Source organism: Micropterus salmoides, unplaced genomic scaffold (genome assembly GCF_014851395.1).
Source record: "Micropterus salmoides isolate LMB-PRFRI ecotype aquatic unplaced genomic scaffold, ASM1485139v1 Ms_hic_scaffold_13, whole genome shotgun sequence".
In the NCBI taxonomy this organism is placed as follows: Eukaryota; Metazoa; Chordata; class Actinopteri; order Centrarchiformes; family Centrarchidae; genus Micropterus; species Micropterus salmoides.
The window spans coordinates 5,319,546-5,344,046 of record NW_024040374.1 but is presented as its reverse complement, the minus strand read 5'-3'; the positions used below and the strand labels follow the sequence as shown (position 1 = coordinate 5,344,046).

At 38.6% G+C, this 24,501-nt stretch overlaps 2 protein-coding genes across 7 annotated transcripts; one reads left to right on the top strand and one right to left on the bottom strand.

Annotated features, from left to right (window-relative positions):
* Positions 1–7,308: 7,308 nt before the first annotated feature.
* On the top strand, positions 7,309–12,691 carry LOC119900325 (mucin-5AC-like). 6 transcript variants are annotated; one of them, XM_038715166.1, is made up of 7 exons: positions 7,309–7,464; positions 8,008–8,235; positions 9,669–9,688; positions 9,905–10,400; positions 11,562–11,647; positions 11,758–11,866; positions 12,026–12,691. In XM_038715166.1, the coding sequence occupies exons 1-7, from the start codon at positions 7,401–7,403 to the stop codon at positions 12,040–12,042; spliced, it is 1,020 nt and encodes a 339-aa protein (XP_038571094.1). In that variant the 5' UTR covers positions 7,309–7,400; the 3' UTR covers positions 12,043–12,691. The 6 variants fall into 6 exon arrangements, with proteins under 6 accessions (XP_038571094.1, XP_038571093.1, XP_038571096.1 ...); XM_038715165.1 differs by having other exon boundaries at positions 9,651–9,688; XM_038715164.1 differs by having other exon boundaries at positions 7,330–7,464; positions 8,008–8,017; positions 8,075–8,235; positions 9,651–10,400.
* Positions 12,692–13,523: 832 nt separating this feature from the next.
* On the bottom strand, positions 13,524–24,501 carry LOC119900324. Its single transcript, XM_038715161.1, has 15 exons — positions 24,184–24,501; positions 22,941–23,114; positions 22,684–22,734; positions 21,538–21,656; positions 20,779–20,953; positions 20,399–20,524; positions 19,875–19,918; positions 19,682–19,781; positions 19,301–19,515; positions 17,775–17,955; positions 17,003–17,086; positions 16,227–16,372; positions 15,781–16,022; positions 15,537–15,646; positions 13,524–14,215 (listed from the first exon to the last, which is right to left on the bottom strand). The coding sequence occupies exons 1-15, from the start codon at positions 24,316–24,318 to the stop codon at positions 14,015–14,017; spliced, it is 2,103 nt and encodes a 700-aa protein (XP_038571089.1). The 5' UTR covers positions 24,319–24,501; the 3' UTR covers positions 13,524–14,014.

The window sequence follows — 24,501 nt, the reverse complement described above, 5'->3', positions numbered from 1 at the left end:
ATTTTTGCGTCTGCTGGGTCCATATTTGGTCAGGTCATTCTGTCACGGTTTGGAATGGGTGAGGCAGGTTGGAGGACCCAAACGCAGGACACAGAGCGGAGCAGGTATGGTTCAGTGGTTTTAATAAGCAAACAAAAGGCGAGCACACTTAGAGTAGCTGATGACTGAGTCCCAAAACAAAGGTAGTCCAAACAGATATCCAAAGGAAGCAGGGTAACACAACCGGGAGACACGACAAACAACAGGAGACAGCATGCAATGACCCGACAAAGACAAGACAGAAACACCAGGTATATATACACACACAGGGACTAACGAGCAGGGCGGGAGCAACACAGGTGAAGGACATGAGATTAACGAGGTAGGCAGAGAGAGACAGTGAATAGAGAGACTGACATGCAGGCAGAGTGACAACTGGGGGAACAGACGGAACACAGGTTACTGAACACAAAACAGACCAGAGTGAACACTTAACATGAACTAAGGTACAGGACTGGGAACAAGGACAAAGAACTAAAACGCAGGAACAAGAGTAAGGCAGTGACAAAGAAACAATATAACAAGTAGACTACCAAACCAATATCAAAACAACACAGGACTACGAGCTAGAACACCAGACAAGACATAAACACTAAGGACAAGGAAACAAAAAGAACAGGAAAACAGAAGGACACCAGAAACAAATGGCAAAAACTACAACTCATGACAAGAAGCCAGTGAACTGACCTAAATATAGGAGTAACATGTTCAGTTTTTGTTGTCACAGTGCGTACTCTGGCTGCAGCATTTTGAATGCCCTGAAGCGCCTACAACAAGGTATCAAGGTAATTTATTTACCATTGTACAATAAAAGGTTAGAAGAAAGGGTAACACATTGTTTTTAGGCCTATACAGTTATAAAAATATACATACACATTCACACCCAGGAAGTAATTGTCCAGTGCAGCCTTGTGGGACCCCACAGCAAATGTTATAATTGCCAGTTTTAAAGCTGTAAAGAGCCAGAATGTCCTTCAGGTTAGATAGGAAGAGAGCCAGAGTTAAAGACATAGCCACATAGGCCAACTGAATTTTCTAGTTTACTGATTAAAATGCTGTGGTTGGTGGTGTCAAAGGCTGCAGTCAGCTCTAGAAATGAAATACCAGGATAGGTTTTATGTAGCACTGTTGATCTTTAGATCACAAGAGTTCTTCAAAGCTGTTTCAGTGCTGTGGTTAGTCCTGAAGACAAAATTCCAGCAGCAGTAACTAAAGGCGAAATAATGAATCAAACAGATAAGACAGTTTACTCATGGACCTGTGATTGTAAAGTCACAGTCCGACCCAGTAATAATGATTTTAGGGTAAGGGTTCGCTGTGCTCCGGGCAAAGCCCTTTCTAGCATGGCAGTGCCAATAATAATGGGCTAAGCATGTAAAACTGGTAAAGCACATACTAACCCATTTCATTCACTTTCAAAAATGTAAATGACTAATTTGGTGGGGGGGGGGTGCTTTGATTTTTATGCTCACACACACAGCTCTATTCTATGGGACTGCATTGTAGATTATTGATTATATTTTTCAAAAACATTGAGTATCTGAGTGTGTTACCTTGTTCTACAAAGAAAAGGCAAATTATAGTGTTTTTTAATAAAAGCTATCACACACAAACACACAGAATACAGGCATTACTTAGCTGACAATCAGATAACCAGTTAGCTAACGTTATAAATTAGGTAAAAGTAACATATATGATCAATAATTACACTTTATTCATCTTGTAGCAATCCCGTTTCCAGTGAAGATTCCAGAGCTTGGAGGGTCAAAACACCTCGCTGTACTGAACAACGTGTGAGGGCACTGAGCTGTCACTCAAACACTCATTAGCTAATGGGGACACACCCCTGAAAATTCCACCCATGAGAGACCTTTGTGTCAGACTGCAAACAAAAAGTCAAACAGCCTGATCGAGAGAGCTGGCAGCCTAACCGCAAAGCTTACAGTGAGAGCAAAAGTCTGACCAGTGAGAGAGCAGCAGAGGGAGCTGTAAACTAAAGGACTTATTGTCCAAAAAGCACAGACCAATAATTTGTTTTTTGTCAAAGGAGATGAAGCTTTATTCTCTTCCAAATTAAAAATTTTTTGTTTGATTTTTAAGAAGTTTTGTTTGACTTAATTGGCACAAATCTGATTCCATGCAGGATGAGGGTAGTCATAGAATCAACAAGCTCACCAGAAAGGCTTGCTCTGTCCAGCAGGTGGCGCTTGATTCTTTGTTATGGTATGAGAGAGGAGGATACTTCATCTCTGTTCTACTTTGTTTAGTCTCTTTCTCTCTGGATTATTGTCTCTTGCAGCCACTTATATTTGCCACTTTGGCAGTGGCTTTCATAGGGCTGCCCACTAGAAGTCATGATCCGAGACCCCAAGTCGACTTGCGTCAATGCACTTTTTTTTAGCTGCTTCATTGTACACAATACAATACAGGTTAGAATCATTACCATAACTTTCAGGTTTACAAGGGATTATGGAGCAGAATGTGCAAAAATGGGACAATACGTCTAATATCATAATCATTGAACATTTTGAATTTACCATATACTATAGGCTGCACCTGCACTTGAGATTTTATATTGTACAAACATACTATAACTATATGCCACTTTGCATCCATGTCCATAAGCAACTGAGATATGAGCATTTTATAGTCCTTACCATAACCATGTTGATATTTGATCATTTGTATATTTTGGATTTTGGATTTTGGATTTTGGGTATGGGTGGGATGGTTAGCACTGTTGCCTCACAGCAAGAAGGTCGTGGGTTCGAACCTCGGTCGTCCCAGGCCTTTCGGTGTGGGGTTTGCATGTTCTCCCCGTGTCTGCGTGGGTTCTCTCCAGGTGCTCCGGCTTCCTCCCACCATCCAAAGATATACGGACTGGGTTGATTGGTGGCTCTAAATTGTCCTTAGGTGTGAATGTGAGTGTGAGTGGTTGTTTGTCAGTGGGTGCTTCTCACGTCTCTTAATAGTCATTATAGTCTGATAAAAACAAATAAGTCACCATTAGGTACTTAAATAACTATGCAAAGTGAATGATAAATCCACATATAATACAATTAAATCATCAAATATAAATATCAATAAAAACATTACTATGCCCCTTTAAACATAAATCTACAATTCCATAGATGAGGATATTACTCTTTGGAAAGATATAAGGAGCCTCACATATCTAACTAACCACTTTACATCACAGACTGCAGTAAAAGGGGTTTACATAAGGAGCAATGGCGACAGCTAGATCATTCAGGAGGAACTAAAGATGCTAATCATCAAAGACACGTGGGTTACACTATGCTTGTTGAACCTGAACCATAGACTGTATATAAAAAGACTTGAAAAACATTTTCATTCCCATTATAGCCAACACTAGCTACACACTTCCTCTACTGAAACCACAGAAGAAGAGTCTTAAAGCTGCAGGCACACAGAAATTTCAGCGCCTTTATACAGTTTCCCTTGGGATAAAGTTCTTACCTTATTTTTAAGTCTCTTATACATTTGGTAAACTTGCCTCTCTCAGCTGCAAAGCTATGCTTTTTTATTGTTTCACGTGCAATGTACGTATTTCTTCTTACTACTAAAAACGTGTATTTATAGTTCTGTTGTATAATGGACTTAAAACAACAGTTTAGTGTGGCATTTTGTTTGCAGCCACTGTCACTTTTGATTAAGGCTTTATGACTCTTTCTGCATGTCATGCAATGGTTTCAACCAAACCATTACATGACATTGTCATCTTGAAAAATTTCTCCATGACCTTTACACATTTCAAGTTCACTTTCCTGTATGTGTCACAAACCGAGCACAAGACTCCTTGAAATTGCATAACCTAAAATTAACTTCTGGAAAAGACAGAAATTCTAACCGCAAGAAATCTGATTAAATCTGGTTTTCATTAAAATGCAAGGGTGCTATAAATTCAGAGATAATTAAATTCATCATTAAGGGTAGAGTACTGATAAATGTCTTATTCACTTGCTTACAAAATGTATTTTCTTTCTTTGTTTCCTTAAAACGAAACATTTCCGTTTAAAACAGTGTCCTGAGTTCTGGGCTAAGTTGTAGTAAACTGGACTAGTGAGGGCAGTAGGCCTACTGCGTGTAATTGTTTTTAGTGGTTACTTCAACTTTGACCTTGATGTTGGTTAAAGTCAGACCAGATGCTTTAGATAAAAGACAAATTTTATCAATAGCTTTTGAAATCTTTTTTAAGTGCTGTATTGTCAGCAAATTGATACCCTGAATGTCTGAAGAGTTTTTATAGTATCGCCATCAATTCTGCAGCTAATATATGTAAAAGAGGATTAATTGGACATACCTGCCGAATACCCCTTTTTAAGAGGGAATCTCATTGGAAAGCTGTGGCTGAGAGATATTCTACTGTTGTTAGAGCATTTTAATAACATTACAGAAGCTTTAGCCAAGTCAAACGTTTCCGAGGCTTAAAGCAAAAAGGGGTGTTCTAGCTGTCCTGAAGGTAGGCTTTAAGGACACTCTTCCTGGCTTGCTCCACATTTGGCCCGAGACAAGCACGGGCTTCTCAGTCCTTCTTGCAGAGGTTCTCCCTGAAACAGATTTGCATATCGTTGCAAATCTTGGCATTTTTGGACATCTTCCAGACTTGATCTTTGACAGTTCTTATAGCAAACTGTAAGATGATCTGCCTGGGTCTGTCATCTGTCACTTTTTGGTTAAAGCCTGTGCACAGTATCCATCATGTTTTGCAGATTCTCGGCTGAAAGGGGGGCAACTTTGGTTAGGATCTTGATAACTTCTTCTCAGATGTTTTCTCCTTCTCACTCTGGGACGCCACTCAGTCATAGCAATCATCTCTGTTTATATCTTGCATGCTCCAGACACAATTTATGCAATGCTGCATTCTCTTCTTCCACATCCTCTATTATTCCTTTCAGAGCTTGTGTATGAGTGTCCACCGGCTCTTTGATTTTAACAACAGCACCAGTGTTTTCCTTAAGTTGCCACTTGAAGGCTTGGACAGACTTTTTAACTTGCTTCAGGTTTGAGCTTTTCAGAGGTCATCTGTCTTGTTGTTAGTCATGAGCAAGGATTGAGGAAATTACTTCTTTATTTTGTTCCTTCAGTTCAATGTCTTCATAATCACACACTTGCTGAAGAGCAGCTAATGAGTAGCCATGATCATTGCTAGCTCGAGCCATAACGTTACTTTACCCACATTGATAAAAGGAACTTAAGAAAAACAAAAGATGTCCCTCTAAATGGGTTAAATTAAAAGCGGGAACCTCTGGGTCTTACAACATTTAATAACTTTTGATTACCAACTGATGTAGCTTAACTGCAACACATTTATGAGTAAAGTATAGCCTATTTATGTCACTAGTTTTCATTAAAACGACCATCCTTTTAATGAACACTAAGGGCACTGCTGAGGGTTCAGCTGTATGTACACTTGACAAAGAAACACGTAAGCCATGTTTTTCATTCACTTTCAGCATCATGTATCATTATGCACCTGGAAGACTTTGAGGTCTAAAGTCAGAAATTTTCAACTTGGAAATTCCCGAGTTCTGAGAAGTAAAATACAGAAATGCCCTAAAACCTGTATTTTTTCTAATGGCCAGCAGGAGGCGACAGCAATCTAACATAGATTCCCCCTATGCATGATATACAAATGTTTTATTGAAGGATTTTTGTTTCGTAGTAGACACAATAGAAAAAAAATCAACAAGCATTGATACAATGTCACATTCTATGTCAGTATATAACCATGCTTTTAAAAATGAAGTTAAATCTGTATTTACTTTGGGGCAGTGCAACAAGCTTTAAACACCACCTTGAGTTTTCCAACGAAGGTTAAAATCAAGGGCAACTGCACTTGGTTGAAGATACTGGAAGACGTTTCGTCCCTCATCCAAAGGACTTCTTCAGTTCAACGAACCAGCGGTATCGATGACCCGGGCCAACGACCCCACTGAGGTTAAATAGCTGAGTTTCCCTGCCAGTCAGTCAGAACTGAAGAAGTCCTTTGGATAAGGGACGAAACGTCTTCCAGTATCTTCAACCAAGTGCAGTTGCCCTTGATTTTAACCTTCGTTGGATAACTATGACCTGGATGACTGAGAATCTTCATAGACACCTTGGGTTTCTTTTCCACATTGATGGCAAATAGTTTCCTATTTATAATAGTTCCACAATTTTGCAAGCTAGTCACTGTATCTGTCTGGTGCTGCCCAGGTAGTGCACAGTGGGCAGAGTATTTCACTGCAAACAACTGCATGTGTCTGTTTGTTGCTGGGGAAATGTGATGTGATGTGGGTTCATCATTAAAGCAACGACTTTCACATTAAATGTGATAAACTATTTCACATGACATGTGGTAAACTCCTTCGATGTTGGAATTGAATTAAGTAGCTCTTCTCCACACAGTTATTTTACCCATTGTTGATATAAAATAAGACTTTAAAATGCAACTGAAATCTAAATCAAATTGAAGAATGTATCCACCATAGCAGCTCCACTTATAGCAGTTATATTAGCAGTATGAGGAAGTAAAATATCTTACCACAATTTCTACAGACAGCCTTTACTAGCTAACTATGCTTTCACATGCTCAAGATTTCCCAGTTCGGTGAACACAGAAACACAACTAAACGTATCAGCAAAAGCCAACGGCTAAAAGAATCTGCACAGTTTTTATCAGAGTTGAGCTTAGAGTTCCCCGGATGTGATTAAAGCAGTGATAAAAAAACAACAACTTAATAATGTAGAATAGTAGACTTTGATTTAACCAAAAGGCATAGAGAACAGATGGAGAGGAATTGCATTACACAAAAAAGAAACCTGTTTGACAACCTTGATGAGGGTTTCCAGTAATGTTTTGGCAATGGCCCATGGTCCAAAGTCCAATGGTATTTTGGAAAACCGAAAATGTCGAAGGGGATGTTCTTTGCCCTCATTTAACCTTGAATACATAGCTTGAAAATTGAATTGCCATCCTTTAAAAAAAAAAAATTATTGATGAAAAAGCCAAAAGTGTTCAACCTTCAAATAATGACTAAATCAATCTTGAAAACTAAAAGAGCATCCATGGAGCAGTTATAATTATTCTTTGTGAACTTAATGCTGCATGGTCACTGCAGATAGTTTTCCCCAATTATATATGTTAAATGACTTAATTTGTATTGTCCTATATTTTGTTAACATGTGTGTCTGTGACTTACCTGGTTTTTCAGGTTAAGTGAAAGGAGGCCCTGTCACCAATGTCTTATAACCTCCTCCATAGTTCAGGGAGGAGCAATTCTAAACTAAGTGCAACATACAGTCACAGACAGAGTAGTTGTCTGTATTTGGAGTAGTAAGAAGCAACACCAACCATCATGGAAAGAAGAATCCTTTGTTGGATATTTGTCCTTGGATATTTACATACATTATCTGGACAAGGTAACTAGTGGAGAGATATTTATGCTTTTATTTCAGTTTGTGTTTTATAAGACATTCTATAAAATACTGCTATGTGTTATTGTCTGTTTTTGATCTCTCCTTTATAAAAGCAATTAATAGTTGTTTAATGAAATAAATAAATTTGCGGAAAACAAAATCAGACAAGAAATTGGACTTAAAATGTTTAATTGTTGTTAGAAATTGTAATACGACTAATTAAAAAATGCACCCACTGTTTGCCTTAATTGTCTAAGGATGAAATGATCAAAATTAACGTTGCAAATTTGAAGGGACAACAATGTACATATTACAGATAGAGAGCAAAGAAAGTCAGAACTAAGAAGTCTCTTGAACGAGAGGTGAAACGTATTCAAGTATTTTCAACCAGGTCCAGATGCCTTTGATTTTAACCCACCTTGAATAATAGATCCTATTATTTCCACTCCTTGATTAAAGCCAGTATATACAATGAAAATGACATGATATGTAAAACTGAGATCTTTGATTTCACTGTTTTCCTGAAATTTTTTACAACAACCACAGCTGCGGCACAAACTCCAGTCATCACAACTCCAGATCCTAACACGTTAAGTCCAGCTCCAGACACCACAACTCCAGTCACCACAACAACTCCAGATCCAAATACATCAAGTCCAGCTACAGACACCACAACTCCAGTCACCACAACAACTCCAGATCCAAATACATCAAGTCCAGCTCCAGACACCACAACTCCAGCTCCCACCACAGATACAGCAGTAACATCAACAGGTATGTGAAAACCTGATTTTTCTTTTCTCATTCACTTTCCTGGCTATAATGCAGGAATTCTATTGGGTACGGTTAAAATACATATTTGAAAGCATTGAGAGTGGTCATCTGTATAATTTGATTCAACACTTAACCTGAAATAAATTTTAGTTTAAAGTTTAATTTTCCTCCAAGTACATCAAATGAGTGATGTGTCGGTTGTGAACGAGTTGGCTTTATGAGCTGGCTCTTTTAAGTGAACAATGGGAGCCTGTCTGAGAGCCGATTTTTCCCCCAACAGAAAAAGGAAGTGAATGAACAAATTACACTTACACTAATTGCCTTAACTAACTGAAATTTGCAGTATGTGTCTGTATGGAATTGTATAAGTGTAATAATTCATTTTAAATAGGGTGTTGTTTTTGTTATATAACTAGGATAGCTATTCTTGACATATCACAATTATCAGAGCTGCAAAAACTAAAAAGCACACAATTCTGGTTACACAGACATATCTTTTTAGTTAGGAGATGCTATAAAGTATTTTAGACTTTTATCTATGACATTGTGAATCTAATGAAGTGGTCATGGAAAAGCAAATCTTGATGAAGTGTATTCATTAACTGGCCTCTATCTAGCAGTCTAACAGGAATACAGGGGAAGGACCTAAAGGTAGATAACTGCTCAATGCTTGATGCAGTTCAATGATTTAACACAACAGGGAAGTTTGGTAAGGGAAAAATGCTTATGGGATGGGGAAGCAGGCAAGTGCCAGAAGGCAGTCTAACACAGGCAAAGTAATCCAGTAAGGAGCAGGCTGGAATCCAAAGTCCAATAACAGGCAAAAGGTCAAACACATAGATCAGGCAGACAAAAACAGGTTGCAGATACAGGTCTTAGGTAAACAGATAAACACAGGACAGGTGCAGAGATTAGCGAGCCAAGACGTGAAAAAAAGATAACATAACTAACAATCTGACAACTAGTATATCTAGTGAGTTGCTGATGAGGGAATGTGTATCAGGGGAGGAGTGGGCAGAGCAGGCCAGGGCTGATGAGAAGTGGAAACAGGTCTGATGAGTGGGGCAATCAGGTGAATGGGGAAAGTAGAAAAAGTCTGTGGGCATCTGGTGGACAGCTTGAGGATGGCAGGTCTGGGGAGTTGGGGCTAGTGACAGAGACAGAGAGAGGATAGTCCTAATGCGGAGGGCTGAAAGTGAGTGTGAGACTGAAGGAAGGGACTGAGAGGCAAACTAACTAGTAAATAAAATTAATAAAAAGACATGATCAGTGATTCCCAGAATGTAGACTTCTTTAAAGGCTGTTTGTTCTCATTTGATTTCTTCAGTTATTATGTCCTTATGTTACCTTTAGAATTAGTGTTAACATTCATTGTTTTACGGAAAATGTGAATTATTAATTAATAATACTAAAAGGATCAACTTCAACTGCAGCTCCAATTACCACAACTGAGGCTCCAATTACCACCACAACTGAGGCTCCAACCATCATCACAACTGAGGCTCCAACCACCACCACAACTGAGGCTACAACCATCATCACAACTGAGGCTCCAACCACCACCACAACTGAGGCTACAACCATCATCACAACTGAGGCTCCAACCACCACCACAACTGAGGCTCCAACCACCACCACAACTGAGGCTACAACCATCATCACAACTGAGGCTCCAATTACCACCACAACTGAGGCTCCAACCACCACCACAACTGAGGCTACAACCATCATCACAACTGAGGCTCCAACCACCACCACAACTGAGGCTACAACCATCATCGCAACTGAGGCTCCAACCACCACCACAACTGAGGCTCCAACCACCACCACAACTGAGGCTACAACCATCATCACAACTGAGGCTCCAATTACCACCACAACTGAGGCTCCAACCACCACCACAACTGAGGCTACAACCATCATCACAACTGAGGCTCCAACCACCACCACAACTGAGGCTACAACCATCACCACAACTGAGGCTCCAACCACCACCACAACTGAGGCTCCAACCACCACCACAACTGAGGCTACAACCACCACCACAACTGAGGCTACAACCACCACCACAACTGAGGATCCAACCGTCCCGGTTACCGCTGCCACCACTCCCACCACGACCACCACGGCAGCAACCATCACCACAACTGAGGCTCCAACCAACGGTATGCGAGTTCCCTTATATTTTCTTTTCTCTCTCACTTTCCTGGCTATAAGGCAGGTAGGCCTATTTGCTTTGGTTTGGTTTCAACCATTCTTTCTTGAAAGCAGTCTAACAGGCAGAGCTTGATGCAGTTCACTGATTTAACACAATGGGGAAATCCAAAGGGTTATGGCAGTGGTCGGCAATAGCCGGCCGGCGGGCCACAACCGGCCCGCCGGCAATGATATCTGGTGAATAGATAATCCGTGAATAGAGTGCTTTGAAAGCAGAAAAATAAAAAATTTGAAATAAAAATTGATAGCGGCTGGTGCTGAAATAGATCTCACAGTTACTCTTTGTGATAAAAGACTTTTCTTCTGGCCTGCCATGGCTTGAAAAAAATTTGGTCAAAAGCACAGGCCAGGCAGGAAGGAACAGGTTCTAGATACAGGTCTCAGGTAAACAGATAAACACAATACAGGTGTAGTGACTGGAGGCCAAGACATGAACCACAGAGAAACTAAAATACCTGGCAAGTGAACAAAGGAAGTGAACTGGTATGTATTTTGAGAAGCTGATGAGGGAATGATTTACAGATGAGGAGTGAGCAGAGAAGGCCAGGGCCCTGTCCCACAAAGCAAGTTCAGCATACCCAGGATATCTTTTTTTTAATCTGGCTTCACTAACCTTAACAATCGTGATCGCGAGAAGTGGTCACACGAAGCTGGTTATCAACCCCATAAGTCTACCCGCATTAACATAAAAGAGGCAGTGTTAGCAGCAGATGACCAATCGCAAAGATGGACGAGTCCACTGGCAGCAGAGCGACAGACAAATATACGTAGTCTGTGAGGATGCTTGAAGATGGCAGATGTGGGGTAGAGATGGGGACAGATAGAGAGAACAATGTAGAGGGCTGTGGATGAGAGTGTGTGGCTGCAGGAAGCTGTGATTTGTAAATAAAATCAATGAAAATACATGATTAGTAAAGACTTCTTTCAAAGCCATTTCTTCTAATTTGTTTAATTTTGTGATAATGTCCTGATGTTATCTTTAACATTAGTAATGGAACTGCAATAATTGCATGTATATATAGTATATATATAGTATTTACCAGGATTTTTTCAAACACATTAGTCTTTTATTAATTTCCACATGTAATGTTTTTTTTTAATCCCTACAGGCTTGAAAATACTGGCATTTCTGAAGGTGAAGATAGTTTACTCTGGAGAGGTCAGCAATGAAACCATCGCTGCAATTATTGAACAGGTTTGTAAAACAGAATGTATAAAATAACAGATATGTGAAGGCCGTACAGCTAACATTATCAAATAATAATGCAAACACAATATAAATATCTGTGTTTTCTCTGAATTTAGTTCATTCAAGATCGCCTCCCGTATGGAATAACCCTCAAAATTTTGGTGAGAAACATTAGAGCCGAAACTCCCACAATTCCAGTTCCAACCACCACCAGTCAGACTCCAGGTGTGTAAAACAGAATGTGTAAAATAACTGTTTAGTGAATGCTCTTTAGCTAATATTATCAAGGATAATGCAAATACACAACATAATGGGTAGACGAAGAGAATGAGATAGATCTTCTGATGTTGATTATCTGTGTTTTCTTTCCATTTTGTTTTATAGTGTTCACAGTGCAGTGAAACAGTCGCCATGACATCATAAAAGGGTTGCACCATAGAAGCTTCAATTGGACAGAAATAGTCAAGTCAATGTATAAAGAAAGCAGTTCACCTCAGCGGTTTCATCATATCATTTGAGTTTTCTACAGTTTGATTACAACACATTAAAAGCCATTGTATTCCACTGTGCTGCTGTGATCTACAATCAATATCTCCAAAAAGGGCTTAAGGATTTTGAAAAAATATCTAATTGCAATTATTTTGACTGATATTGCAATAGCAATATGATTTGCGATATTAGGGGGAATGATCCTTTATACATCATTATTTTTTATATATATTTATATATTAAAATGAATATTTTAGTGGGATCTGTACAAAACATCTTTTTTTATTTTTTTTAAGTCTCTAGAATACAATGTGTAGGCCAGGACATCTCTGCAGCATGACAATATTTAATTTAAAGTGGTATCTCTAACAACTGTCCCTCCAGCGATTTGAAAATTGCAGTAGGCCATATTGCGATTTTGTTTAGCCCTTTCTCCAAATCACCAGAAGTAGCTAAATTGCATGCCAGGTGTGAGAAAATGGTCTTTTCCATTAAGTAGAGGACTTTAGGCTCAGTCCCCTTAAATGTCTCTTTATTTTCATTATGCCAAATTAAATCTAACCGCCGACCTTCTGATTAACAGGCAACCCGCTCTACCTCCTGAACAACCACTTCCAATTAATTGAGCAGTACCTTCAAAGTATTTCAGTACCAAGGACATTTTGTATGCAGGTTAACTTTTAAAAATGATTCCATTACATAGGCTTGAGGCATACATTAAGGATTAAGTCTGTATGTTTGTGTTTAGTTTTGTGTCGTTTTGGCTGTTTCCCTCGTTTCAGTCTCTTGTCCATTTGGCACAACTTGCCTCTCCTGGTATTGTGTTTACTAGGTTTGAGATATATAGACGTGTATAAAAACATGACATGACACAAGCAGGATAAGCTATTTTTGAATTTGCGACCCTGAATTTAGGCATGTAGGATGTGTGCCATATTTTATTCTATCAAAAGTGTTTATTTTTACACCTGACCATACGTTTCTTCTCAGTCTCATAGATTTAAATATCTTCAGATGTATTGTTCAGATGTAAATTACACTTTAAAAACAACTATTTAGTGTTACATTTTGTTTCTAGCCACAATCATTTTCAATTAACGCTATTTAACCATTTCTGTCATAGCCAAAGCATTAAAGACCTCCTGGTTTTGCATAGATTTAACACGAGATTTATAACACAAGATTAGAAGTTAGGTCCTTTATGTTGTATTATGCCCTTTTGAAAGATGAATAAAGAGATACATCTAGTTGAAACATCCTTCTTTGTGTTTGTTGTTTTAATAAATCCTTCAAAAGAAACTTTATTCAACATCCAATTTTAAAGGAAATAATATCAATAATAAAGTGAAAGTCACTAATTGAGTAAAACATTTCCTTAATATATCATAAATAAATATCAGCGGAGACACAATGCGAGATGTGAAATTCATGAAGTATTCAAACCAGCTCTCCTGTAAAATGTAAAATATGTGCTGGAGGTGCATGACTTCGGAATCTGTACCTACACATTATTGGAATAACTATTAAAATATTAAAACAAAAACATGGATGACAATCTTAGTGGGTTGCATATGACAACAGAGTACGTCAGCACAATCATATCTGATCTACAATAGCCAAAACTCTCAACCGTTGATATGATCACAAGTATGATTCATAGCTGCTATTATACACCTGACTCAGAGTCAGGTTGGTCTAGACACCCTTGTCAGATCACACAGAGATTTAGCAACTAATGCAACAATCTGCTCACAAACCAGCCCCTATACCCACAACTGTGGGGTGGCTTTCTTCTCAGTCGCATTGTTCATATCCTGCAGAAACATTTGAGCTCCACAAAGTCAACTTCAGCAGGAATTCCAAGCATCCTGGAGGGTGTCCACTTCATAAATTCCAAGTCATCACTTCTATGCAGCTGTCCTCTCTAACTCCCTCTGTCTGGAAATGTGTAAAGCCAAGGGCTTCGTGCACGGCTCTGCTCAGCAGCGTCAACAGGTCTGCAGCACCTGCCACTCCCCTTGGAAGGAAAAGTTCCAGAGCGCAGGTGGAGGCATAGGGCAGACGCACCCCTGACATGCTTACATCCTGGAAAATGAATTAAACGGAAATTTGACATGAAGATTTATCTCAAGACAGAAAACATATGAAAGCAACCTGGACAATTTGAATCTTCTAAGCAACTGAATACCCAATTGTGTAATTCAATAACCAAAGAGTATTTAATGTTAAATACCATGAAATTTAGCATCTAGAATATTATATTCATATTTTATGTGGTTTGAATTCACTTTTATGAAATTCCAGTCTGTCAGTTTTCAGGGTATATACAGATATCAAAGTAAAATTCAACTCCAACCCCTTTAACTTACTTTAACTGCTTTATTTTACTATAGGCCTACATACTATACAGACTGTAAAAATAAACAGTCTTAGTTTGTGCTAACTTTTATCAACCATTGTATCAAAAACATAATTCAAATAGGCCGGAAGGGAACAAAGCTCATGAGACTAAACTGGATTGGTGTAGCACAGACATTTGCAATAGACCGCTGCCTGCATCCTGAAGATGATTTGTGTAAATATTTATAACAAATGCTGTCGATGTACAACATTTTGGACATTTGGAAAGCTTGCTGTGGCACAGCAAAAAAAGCCCTGCCTTTAACGTTCCGCCCTTTCTAGGCTGTGATTGATCTGTTCACGGAAAGTGAAACTTAGCCGGTGTTCCCGCTGACGGGAGGTACAGGGTGGTAGAACATTACGGTAGTTTCTAGTCTTAACTTGTAAAAAAATTTTCCGGTTCACACGGATCTATTATTAGGTGCATATGAGGATGAAATACTTGCATGGTAGATCCCAGAGCAGGATTCCATAGTTCTATCAAGTTTCTTTGGCTTTAATACATTCAACCACACTTTCAGCATACAGACTCTGTGGACAAACATGGTTTTCACGTTGAAAAAAACTTAATACCATCTTTGAACCCATTGGCTATCATCTGACAAGCTATTAGCTTTTTTAAATGTATCTGCATTCAAATCATCGTCAGACAACAGCTGATTGGTTCTGAAATTGTTTTGTTCTGAATATCCACTGGCTGCACCAGAAGCTCAGAAACATTTGTTATTGCCTTTATTTTTTATGTCTTTTGTCATCCGCTCTGCAAATAAACTATTATTATGTTGTATTACTTGGAATAATTAGGCCATGATTCACTGTTAAAAATAAAAAGGAAAGAATGGTGTGTCATCTGCAACTCCCCTCAGCTCTACAGAGCTGATTGTTTTGCTTTTACAGACCGGACTTTACCGTGTGGGTTCAATTTAGGTTCTCATCAAACTCATATCCAACCGCAGCTGCCCCATTTTAATATCACCTCGATCTATGCTCATCTGAGGATACCAACCTGGGAGTAAAAATGCAGGGAGATCAATCTGGGGAACCCAAGAGGAGGCAGATGATCAGCTCCTGTGACGAAGGCGAGGAGGTCTTCAAAGGAAAAATCTGCCTGGCCATCTGAAAGTTTTGTTAAATGTTTTCATAGGAACCCCGAAACACTCTCATCATCTTAATGTAACTTTAAACTTTTTCCTTTCAGTGCATGCTTTATATTCTTCACTCCCATCCTCCATCCATTCCTCCATTCTTACCGCTGACCAAGGTGAGGGCTGTTTCCCAGTGTCCAGCTGTTGCCTCCTCAGCTGCCCTTGGCTGGCTGTCTGGAGGGCTGTAGCAGATGGTAAAAAGCAGTTTGAACTCTTCCAGAGTCAGAGGCTGCTGCTGTGCGCTCGTCATGATTGGCACAAACACCTCCCAGTTAGACTGTATTGTATCCCACAATCCACCACAGCTGTTCAGTCCCTCGGTGAACTGGGAGATCATACTGGCCACCCTGAAGTACAGACAGTGTTTGGGTTTAAAAAAGGCAGCTGAACTTGCAGCAGCCATTACGAATCAGCAGATTACCTTTTCACAGTACATAAATATAGGAATATTGGAAATAAGGGAACTGCACATAAAAAAATCAGAGGGCAACACATACTCAAAATCTGTGCGTGCGTGCTTGCGTGGGTGTAAGCGTGTGTGCGTTACCTACCTGTGGTAGATGTACTGTTTAACAATGCTGATAAAGATAACTGATGTGTCATCAGAATAGGCTGAATAGATTCCAGGGATGCCACAGCTCGACACCCAGTCACACAGCGTGGGAGATAGCAGCTTGACATCAGTACAACTCTGCAGCTACAAGAGGAGCAGAGAAGCGTTATTTGTGTGTGTGTGTGTGTGTGTATTCATTTTTTCACTTTCACTTTGTTCAATGCTTTAGAAAATAAAGATTACTACTACTACTACTACTACTACTACTACAACTACAACTACTACAACAACAACTACTGTTGCTGCTGTACAGGTAAAATTTTAGGGGCATTTTTGCCCATTTGCCAGGTAAATCTGTCTGTATTTCGCAGAATACCGGGAGTTTTTAAATCTGCTGTCTGTGGTTACATTCCTTCACTGGCGCACCAGAAATTACGCCTTTTACAACAAACAACAGTGATTATTTTGCCTGGGGCAACCCAGAGCCATGTAGAGCTCCATGATCCGCCATTGGAACAACGAAAGGTCCCTTGGAGTGAGAGGTTGTATTTACTGTGTGTGGTGACAGAATTGTATATGTTTTTATTTGATAATTTAAAGTTGTATATTATAGGTTTTTGTTTATAATTTTATATTGAAATCACTAAACAAACTACAATGATATACAGCAGAGTGCATTAAATTAATTAAGCTACCTGAACTAGATTGAAGATAGTTTTTTTTAATTTCATCAGTTCGAAGTACAGACGTATGAAGTTTCTGTGTGTGTGCTACCTGTTTCAGTCGGCTCTGTGTTTCAGCATCAACAATGTCACTCCAGCTAAAGTCCTCCAAAGATGGATTCTGACCACACATCAACTGTGATAATAAAATACAAATGATGAAGACCATACCAATGTGAAAATGTGAACACAGCTGCTAGGCATCATATACAATTTGTTTTCTTCAAAGGCTTTTTGTATCATTCCACACATACATTAACATTTACAGTGATCTACTGTCAAATCATGGGAGTGTATAACCATGCTGTGCATGCTTGCATTAATCATTCATTTATCCACTTAAGTCCAGTGCAACAAGCTTGAAAAACTACATTGACATTTTTGATGTTTTTCACCAAAAACAACTGTGTTTTATCAGTGTATTGTTGTTGTTGGGTGATTTATAATCATCTTTTATAATGTGAGCTCAATACTAAATGCAACTTTTTTCACATTACACATAGTGATTTGATCCATTGTTAATATAAAGTATTGATTAGAACAGCTTTAAACTAAACTAAACTGATTCTTCTAAATTATATATATACACACACACACATATACACACACACACACACACACAAATATAATATAATAATTTGTCAATAGTCCATCGCATTTTTAGTAGTCTAGTAAATGGCCCTTTTAGAACACAATCACTGACTGACTGACAGAAATTAGCACTAGGCATGCAAGTTGGAATCAAAGTAACAACCACAATAAATATCTCAGACAATACCATCACTCAGGTAACGTAAGTATCTACATGAGTGAGGTATGCACACCTGGTAGAGTGCAGGGTGTAGGCAACGGGGTCCAGGCCCGCCGTGAACCAGAGACCAGCCAATCAGAACGCCTGCTTCGTAATACTTCCTGTCTTTATGAGCTGTGAGGTCGAAGCTCAAGTACAGACGCCCTGGAAGACCCTCAAACACAGAACTTTGCTGCAGCTCCAGCAAAGTCAATCTGTGTGAGAAGAAATCAAAAATATCTTTTGTCAGAGATTCACATTTTCTAAGATTATACTGTAATGATCTGGTCTTTTTTTACTCTTAAGTCAGTTATCCAATGAAGGTTAAATTCAAGGGCAACTGGACTTGGTTGAAGATACTGGAAGACGTTTCGTCCCTCATCCAAAGGACTTCTTCAGTTCTTAAGTCAGTTCTGAACAGTGTACTAATAAGTAATTCTGAAAAGCTTAATAAATCCGGGCCCTGGTGTATAGTACTATTATAAAGAATAAATGTGTAAATCCTTTCCAAAACAACTGAAACAATTAGATGATGATCAATCATTCAATCAACAGAAAATGATCTGCCATTATTTTGTCATTGATGAAACACAAATGGTGAACATTTCCTGCTGTACCTATCATTATAAATAATTAATTTATCTCACATTCAAATAGATACGCTCCTTCGGCCCCTCTTTATAATAAATTTAAAGTTCTCCCTATTGATAAGGTAAATATTTATCAAATATGTTTACTTATGCATAAGTTTATATATAGGAAACAAGATCTACCAGATTCTTTCCAGAATTTGTTTATTCCTATCTCACATGTTCATTCATTTCACACTAGACATAGCAATAATAACTTAGTCTTACCAATCACACGAACTACAAGACATCAATTTAATATTTCTTTTAGAGGTCCTAAGCTCTGGAGTGACTTAAGTCCATCGTTGCGATCAATGTCCTCTTATTCAGCTTTTAAAAAGCATTTGAAGAGTTTACTACTGCTAGCTTGATGCCTTTATGTAGTTTTTACTAAACTAAACTAATAAAAATCAATATTCTGGGTTTTGGACTGTTGGTCAGAACACCAGCAGCATTTGAATATGTCACCTTGGGCTCTGGGACATAGGGAGGGAACTTTAAATTTTCTGGCATTTTTATAGACGATAGATGAAATCGATGTTTGTTACAGCCCTAATATATAGTATACAACATTTGTTCTTGACAAAATGTTACCAAGAGGCTAGCTTTTTGTGAAGGTGATAATTTTGCACAGTATTTATCTCTTAAACTATGTAAATGTAAGTATGAAACATATTTATTCATGTTAGATCTCAAGCTAGAAACTGTGTTATTCTGTTTTTATTACTTTAAAAATGCATTCATTCTTAAAGCCTACAGACCAAACTTCCAAACACATGTTTTTAAAATGTGGCAGGAGTATAGAAAACCACAGAATATTGACAGCTCTGTTTATATTTCACAGACAGTGAGGAAGTGTGATTGAATTCACCAATAAAAAAAACAGCATGTGTGCTTCAGGAAAATATGAGGCAAATCATAAGCTAATAACCTGAAGAACTCTCTGAGAGGTCCCTCGTGGCCGTCAGTCTCCTCTCCACTGAAGGAGAAGATGGGTGGTGTCCTGAAACAGAAGCCCGGCCTCCTCACTGCCTTCAGAGCGCTGTGGAGCAGGTCTCTCCTCCTCACCTGGATGTGGGTTTCTACGCCTCGATCCATGTTCTTCTGTCTGAACAGTCTCAGGATGGAGTCCAGGTCGAGTGTGAACTGCACACCACAGAGCCAAGTTTAACAGGTTCAAAAGGGAGCCACAGAGGAAATACTGCCAATGACTGTAGAATTTCTTGGACTATTAAAATATTTTGAAGATTTGGTAAACAAAGTTATTGTGTTTATACTTTTTCCTCGTCTGCTGTGAGTGAAATAAACTCACCTCCTCTGTGGTGCTGCCAGGATAAGATTGGGTCTGTCTACCCAGCTGAATATCTTTGCCCTGGCAGCTCTCTGTGCTGGCCCCCAGACAAAACTCCTCCCTTACAAGAGACAACACACACATTTAGGTAATTCCGTTATATGGTTCAACATTTATAAATTTTAATGTCTCTTTGCAGCTGATGCTTTCTTACCTGCTCACCACAGGTGTTTCACTTGCTGATCTCTCAGATTCTGCCTGTTGAGGGAAGAGTATTTTAACTATATGCACTAATAGCAGAAATATGTAGTTAAATTAATAATATATAATAATTATTAACAATAAAGGAGAACCGAACACTCTCGCATCAATTCATTTTATGATATATAACCACAGCAATGAATCCATATGCGTGCGAACATTCGCATAACATATTAAAGGCAGATGGCATCACAACTTGAATTATGGGTCTACTCTTAGGGAAGCTAATGTATAGCATGTGCAGCATCAATCGGATTCTTTGAGTTGATTAACATCTTTAAATTGTGATGAGGATTTAGAGGAAGATTTCAATGGGAACAAAACAGAACGTAATATGAAAATGGGTCACTCAATATGTTAGAAATGTACTTTTAGGAATCGTAATTGCTGAAAGGTTTACTGCATAGAAAGAAGCTTCCACTAACAAAACTATAATGAAATTAAGCTTAAAAGAGAAACCGAGCGGCTGTAGATTACCTGTGGGTAGTCCTGATGGCTGAGGATGTACAAAGCACCATGTCCAGATATCCTGAACACCTGCTCTCCAGTCCAGCCCTCTGCAGGGGTCTCTGGGACAAACAGCGCCCTGGAGCCCAGCACACACTGTAGACCACACACACCATCAGATATAAATATACCAAAATACGGAAGAATTGGCGGAAAAAACTTGTAATTTGCTACCAGATTCACTTTCAGATTTGATTTGCTTTGTGGCAAGCTAAACTTTATCCTAAATTTAATAATAATTTAAAGCCCAAGTTTGGTGTATTTCTAGACCAAAGAAAGAAAGGAAAAAAACTATATGCTAAAGTCAAAATATCTCTCACAGGGACAGAAATACACTACACATCACGCACCTGTAAATATGTGAAGGAGAATCGTTGTCCTGCCCGTTTTACAAACCGACTCCTGAAGAGCGCCGCCAGCCGACTCTCCATCTGATTGGCTGACCAACTATAGTCAATGGTGATGCGAGCAGACATTCCCATGGCTACTAGAGCTGCCCATTCTTTACCTTGTGGAACAATGTGTCTGGAAAAACAAGACGTTTACTATAATGATTTTTTTATTTTTATTGAATAATAAAATTTCTATACATTTCAGCAATGTTGGATTATGTAATCAGCGGTCACTAGAAACCCTGGTCACAAATGAAAATATGCAAATATGTTGCTGTAATCATTACTTTTGAAATAATACACAAGCTGCTTAACTGAGCTACAATGTGTTTAGCATATGTGAATGGCAATTGATCTCTCTGTTGGATACATTTTTGATCAGTGGTGGCACTAAAAAAAATGGCCACAATGTCCAAATTGGAGAAGGTTCATAAGCTGAGGAGCTTGAAATTCTCAGTACTTTTCCTGGCATTCTGAACATTAGATGTTGACAAAGATGTGACAAGAGCAGAACATTTATATACAGAGAGGAAAGGTCAGAGACAGCAAGGACTATGAATATATTATTTCTAATGGTGGGGCTGTAGAAAATGTCAAAGGGGTCACTAAAAAATATTAAGAAACATCAAATAGAGACCATGAATAGACATGAAATTTCATATCATTCTAATCATTTCAGTCTAGTTCCAACAAGCAAAACAACCCATCACCTCCCACCTCTCCAGCTGTGCCAGACTGTGTCTTCTGGGAAGACAGACCACATCTTTGACCACCAGTCCTGTCTTCTGCGGAGTCACACTCTTCCATTTGAGACGACTAGCTTTGTTGGCGGACAGCTGCAGCACACAGTACAATGTCACACTGAATACAACATGATGGATCCACAAAGCAGAGTGCAGTTTGAGGGCTGGTGAAGCACCCAACACAACACACAAAATGAAGTAAATGAACAGACACAAGTAGATAAATCACATTTACAATGCCCTCACACGTTTTCTCATATTGCAACTGCAATCTTAACTTCAAACAAAAAAACAATGAGGTGCAAATATAGCAGGATATAACTGTTCTAGCATGGAACAAAATATAACATTACCACTACAACAATTAGATGATTAATTAATAACCATTAATCCCAAAAATGTGTATAGTAGGTCCCAGCTTCTCTGAACGCTATGAGCTTGTCTGTATCTTAAATAATTATAAAATGAATAACTTTGGGTTCAAACTGATGCTCAAATAAAACAACCTCTTTGGCTCCGGGAACATGTACCTGTCATTTGTCAAAGTAATCAGTTAAAAATGTAATCATTAAAACAACAGACAACATAATTTTAACAAAACATTCATGTGAAAAATGAGCACAAAACAATAAATCAAACACTAAAACATGCAAAAGCAGCCCATCTTTTAACACTTGTGAGTAGAAAAGTTGAAAATATATCTGTACTTTTTGTATATTTACACACAACTTTGGCCCTTTATTATTGTATCCATTTAGTTGGCCCCTGTGACGTTAAGACTTAGCTATATGATGGCTTTAGGTTGTTTTCTTAACAGCCTGTACAATGCAATACACGCCACACTGACTGGCTGATAGTAGACTGAAACTTTCAACACAGATAAAAGACGGGGAAAGAGATAAGTGTTGATTGATTCAGTCTTTTCCTACGTGCTCAGGATTAGTGCATGACAAAGCTCTGTTTTGACCAATACGCTAAAACTGATATTATATATTATTGAGATGCAAGGAGGCTCAGTGGTTACAGCAATCATCATACAACCAGATAAAATGATTTTCAAACATCACTAGAAGAAACTCACTGATTAGAAAGTTACAAAATAAATCCTGAGGCGACATACCGGAGTCAGGGAAGCATCATCTGACACTGACACTCTGTGGGGAGGAAACACCTGCATGGTAGGAAGGATATCAAACATTTCAACATAGGCTACCTGGAAATGTGTTATCTTAAAAATGTTTTGATAAAATGTAAAGATATCAAACACTAAACAAGACACAACCAGCTGCTTATCAGCAAAGATCATCATTACTCAACTTAAATTTGCAAATTTGCAGGACGCTCTTTGTCACTACAACTATTAATTTATTTACTTACGTCCATTTCTATCTCAGTTTCCTCCATGAATGTTGACATGATAGGGGGGAGGTGCTTGGCCTCTTCCTTGGCTGGAGGCTCTGCTTTGGGCTTGGCCGGTGGCCTGGGTTGGGTTGGAACTTGCAGCTCTGGTTCCTCCTCACAGTCAGGGACCAGAGGATGCTCCAGGTGTCTCTGTGTTCAAGTTTCAACAAAGTTTTTGATTACTGCAAAACCATAAGGTACATCGCCATGGTTACTTTAGTTTCTTGTTTCATTCCTTGTCATGTATTTTGTATTTTTGTACTAAAACATGGTATATATGTCAGGAATCTGTGCTTTCAAAACAACCAGTTGACCCAAATCAAACAAAAAACATTTTCCCCACACAGCCTTTTTGGCCCTTAAAACAAAGGTATGTCTACTTGCAAAACCTGTCACCCATTATGTGTGTCTACCAGGTGGGGCCAGTTCAAACAAAGAGTGTTTTTCCACTTGTTCTATCTGAATATTTTTATCTAGTAATTCAAAAAGACAAAAAGTAAGATTAGTGTATATAATATAATCTTGCTATAATAAAAATATGTTTTTGCTCTTTTCTGATCCTCAATCACCTTTCATGTATGTCTTGTGACCCCCAGGTTGGGATCCACCCTTTTAGAGGTATCTAGTCATTTTGCTTTATATTACTTTAATTTTGATACATTAACAGCTAGGACTTCTGCTGCCACCCCCAAAAATTGAGGTGAGTGGAATTTTGCTATTTGGTGCTCAAAGCACTGAAAAAAATCATAGACCTCATTGTAGACAGTTTTAAGCTGCACAACAAACAAAATAGTATTTACTTTTATTGTGTTAGGGTGGTAGCAAAGGTTTCTCAAACTTGGTCAAGTAAAACAAAAAATATCTGCATTGCTACAAGAAATCTGTATATTTGTGTTAATGAGACTTTCAGTAGTAGGTTTAATCAAAATATAACTTGCTAATGTAACATCAGTTAGCTGCTAACTTGAAGTTTTCAAAACTATCACTCATGTTAACCAGTTACATGAACTTTACTCTTTGTAAAGGAATAGACGTATCAAATCTCACTCCAATCAGAGAGAAATCCATTGTTTATATTTTGGGCGGTTTACCTGCAGAACATGCAATTTGGACTTTCAATGAATTAGGCAAAGGTGTTACTAAACACAAAGACATCAAATAGCAGTCTGAGGATCACAGTTCTTGTAGTTAATTTGCAGCAGAGTTGCAGAAGACACACCTTTTCGAAGCAGTGTTCTTCCTCCTTCTCCTCCTCTGTTGATATTACCACGCAGGTCTCCTCTGAAGAAAACAGCTCCATCTCAATATTTTCTGTGATGGCCAGAAACGCCACCTTCCTCTCGCTCAACTTCATCCTCTCTGATACAACTTAAAACGTTTTATCTCCTGTAATTCTTACTCTGCTTTGTTGCTTGTGTTTTTTCCTAGATTCCTGTCTTATATTTTATAGCCTTGATCTCAGACTTTTGTCCGTCATTATTGTTTTTATGCTTGGTACTGCTTTCTTTTCCCTCTCTAGTCCCCCCCCCCTCCAAAA

Excerpts from the sequence above, each read along its gene's own strand:
- LOC119900324 (XM_038715161.1), bottom strand. The coding sequence starts at position 24,318 with ATGAAGTTGAGCGAGAGGAAGGTGGCGTTTCTGGCCATCACAGAAAAT. Across the intron at positions 20,954-21,537 it reads AGTCTGGCACAGCTGGAGAG|ACACATTGTTCCACAAGGTA; the intron begins GTGGGAGGTGAT and ends TTGTTTTTCCAG. Across the intron at positions 17,087-17,774 it reads TACACCCTGCACTCTACCAG|TTGATGTGTGGTCAGAATCC; the intron begins GTGTGCATACCT and ends TTATTATCACAG.
- LOC119900325 (XM_038715162.1), top strand. The coding sequence starts at position 7,401 with ATGGAAAGAAGAATCCTTTGTTGGATATTTGTCCTTGGATATTTACAT. Across the intron at positions 7,465-8,007 it reads ACATACATTATCTGGACAAG|CTGCGGCACAAACTCCAGTC; the intron begins GTAACTAGTGGA and ends CAACAACCACAG. Across the intron at positions 8,236-9,650 it reads TACAGCAGTAACATCAACAG|GATCAACTTCAACTGCAGCT; the intron begins GTATGTGAAAAC and ends TAATACTAAAAG.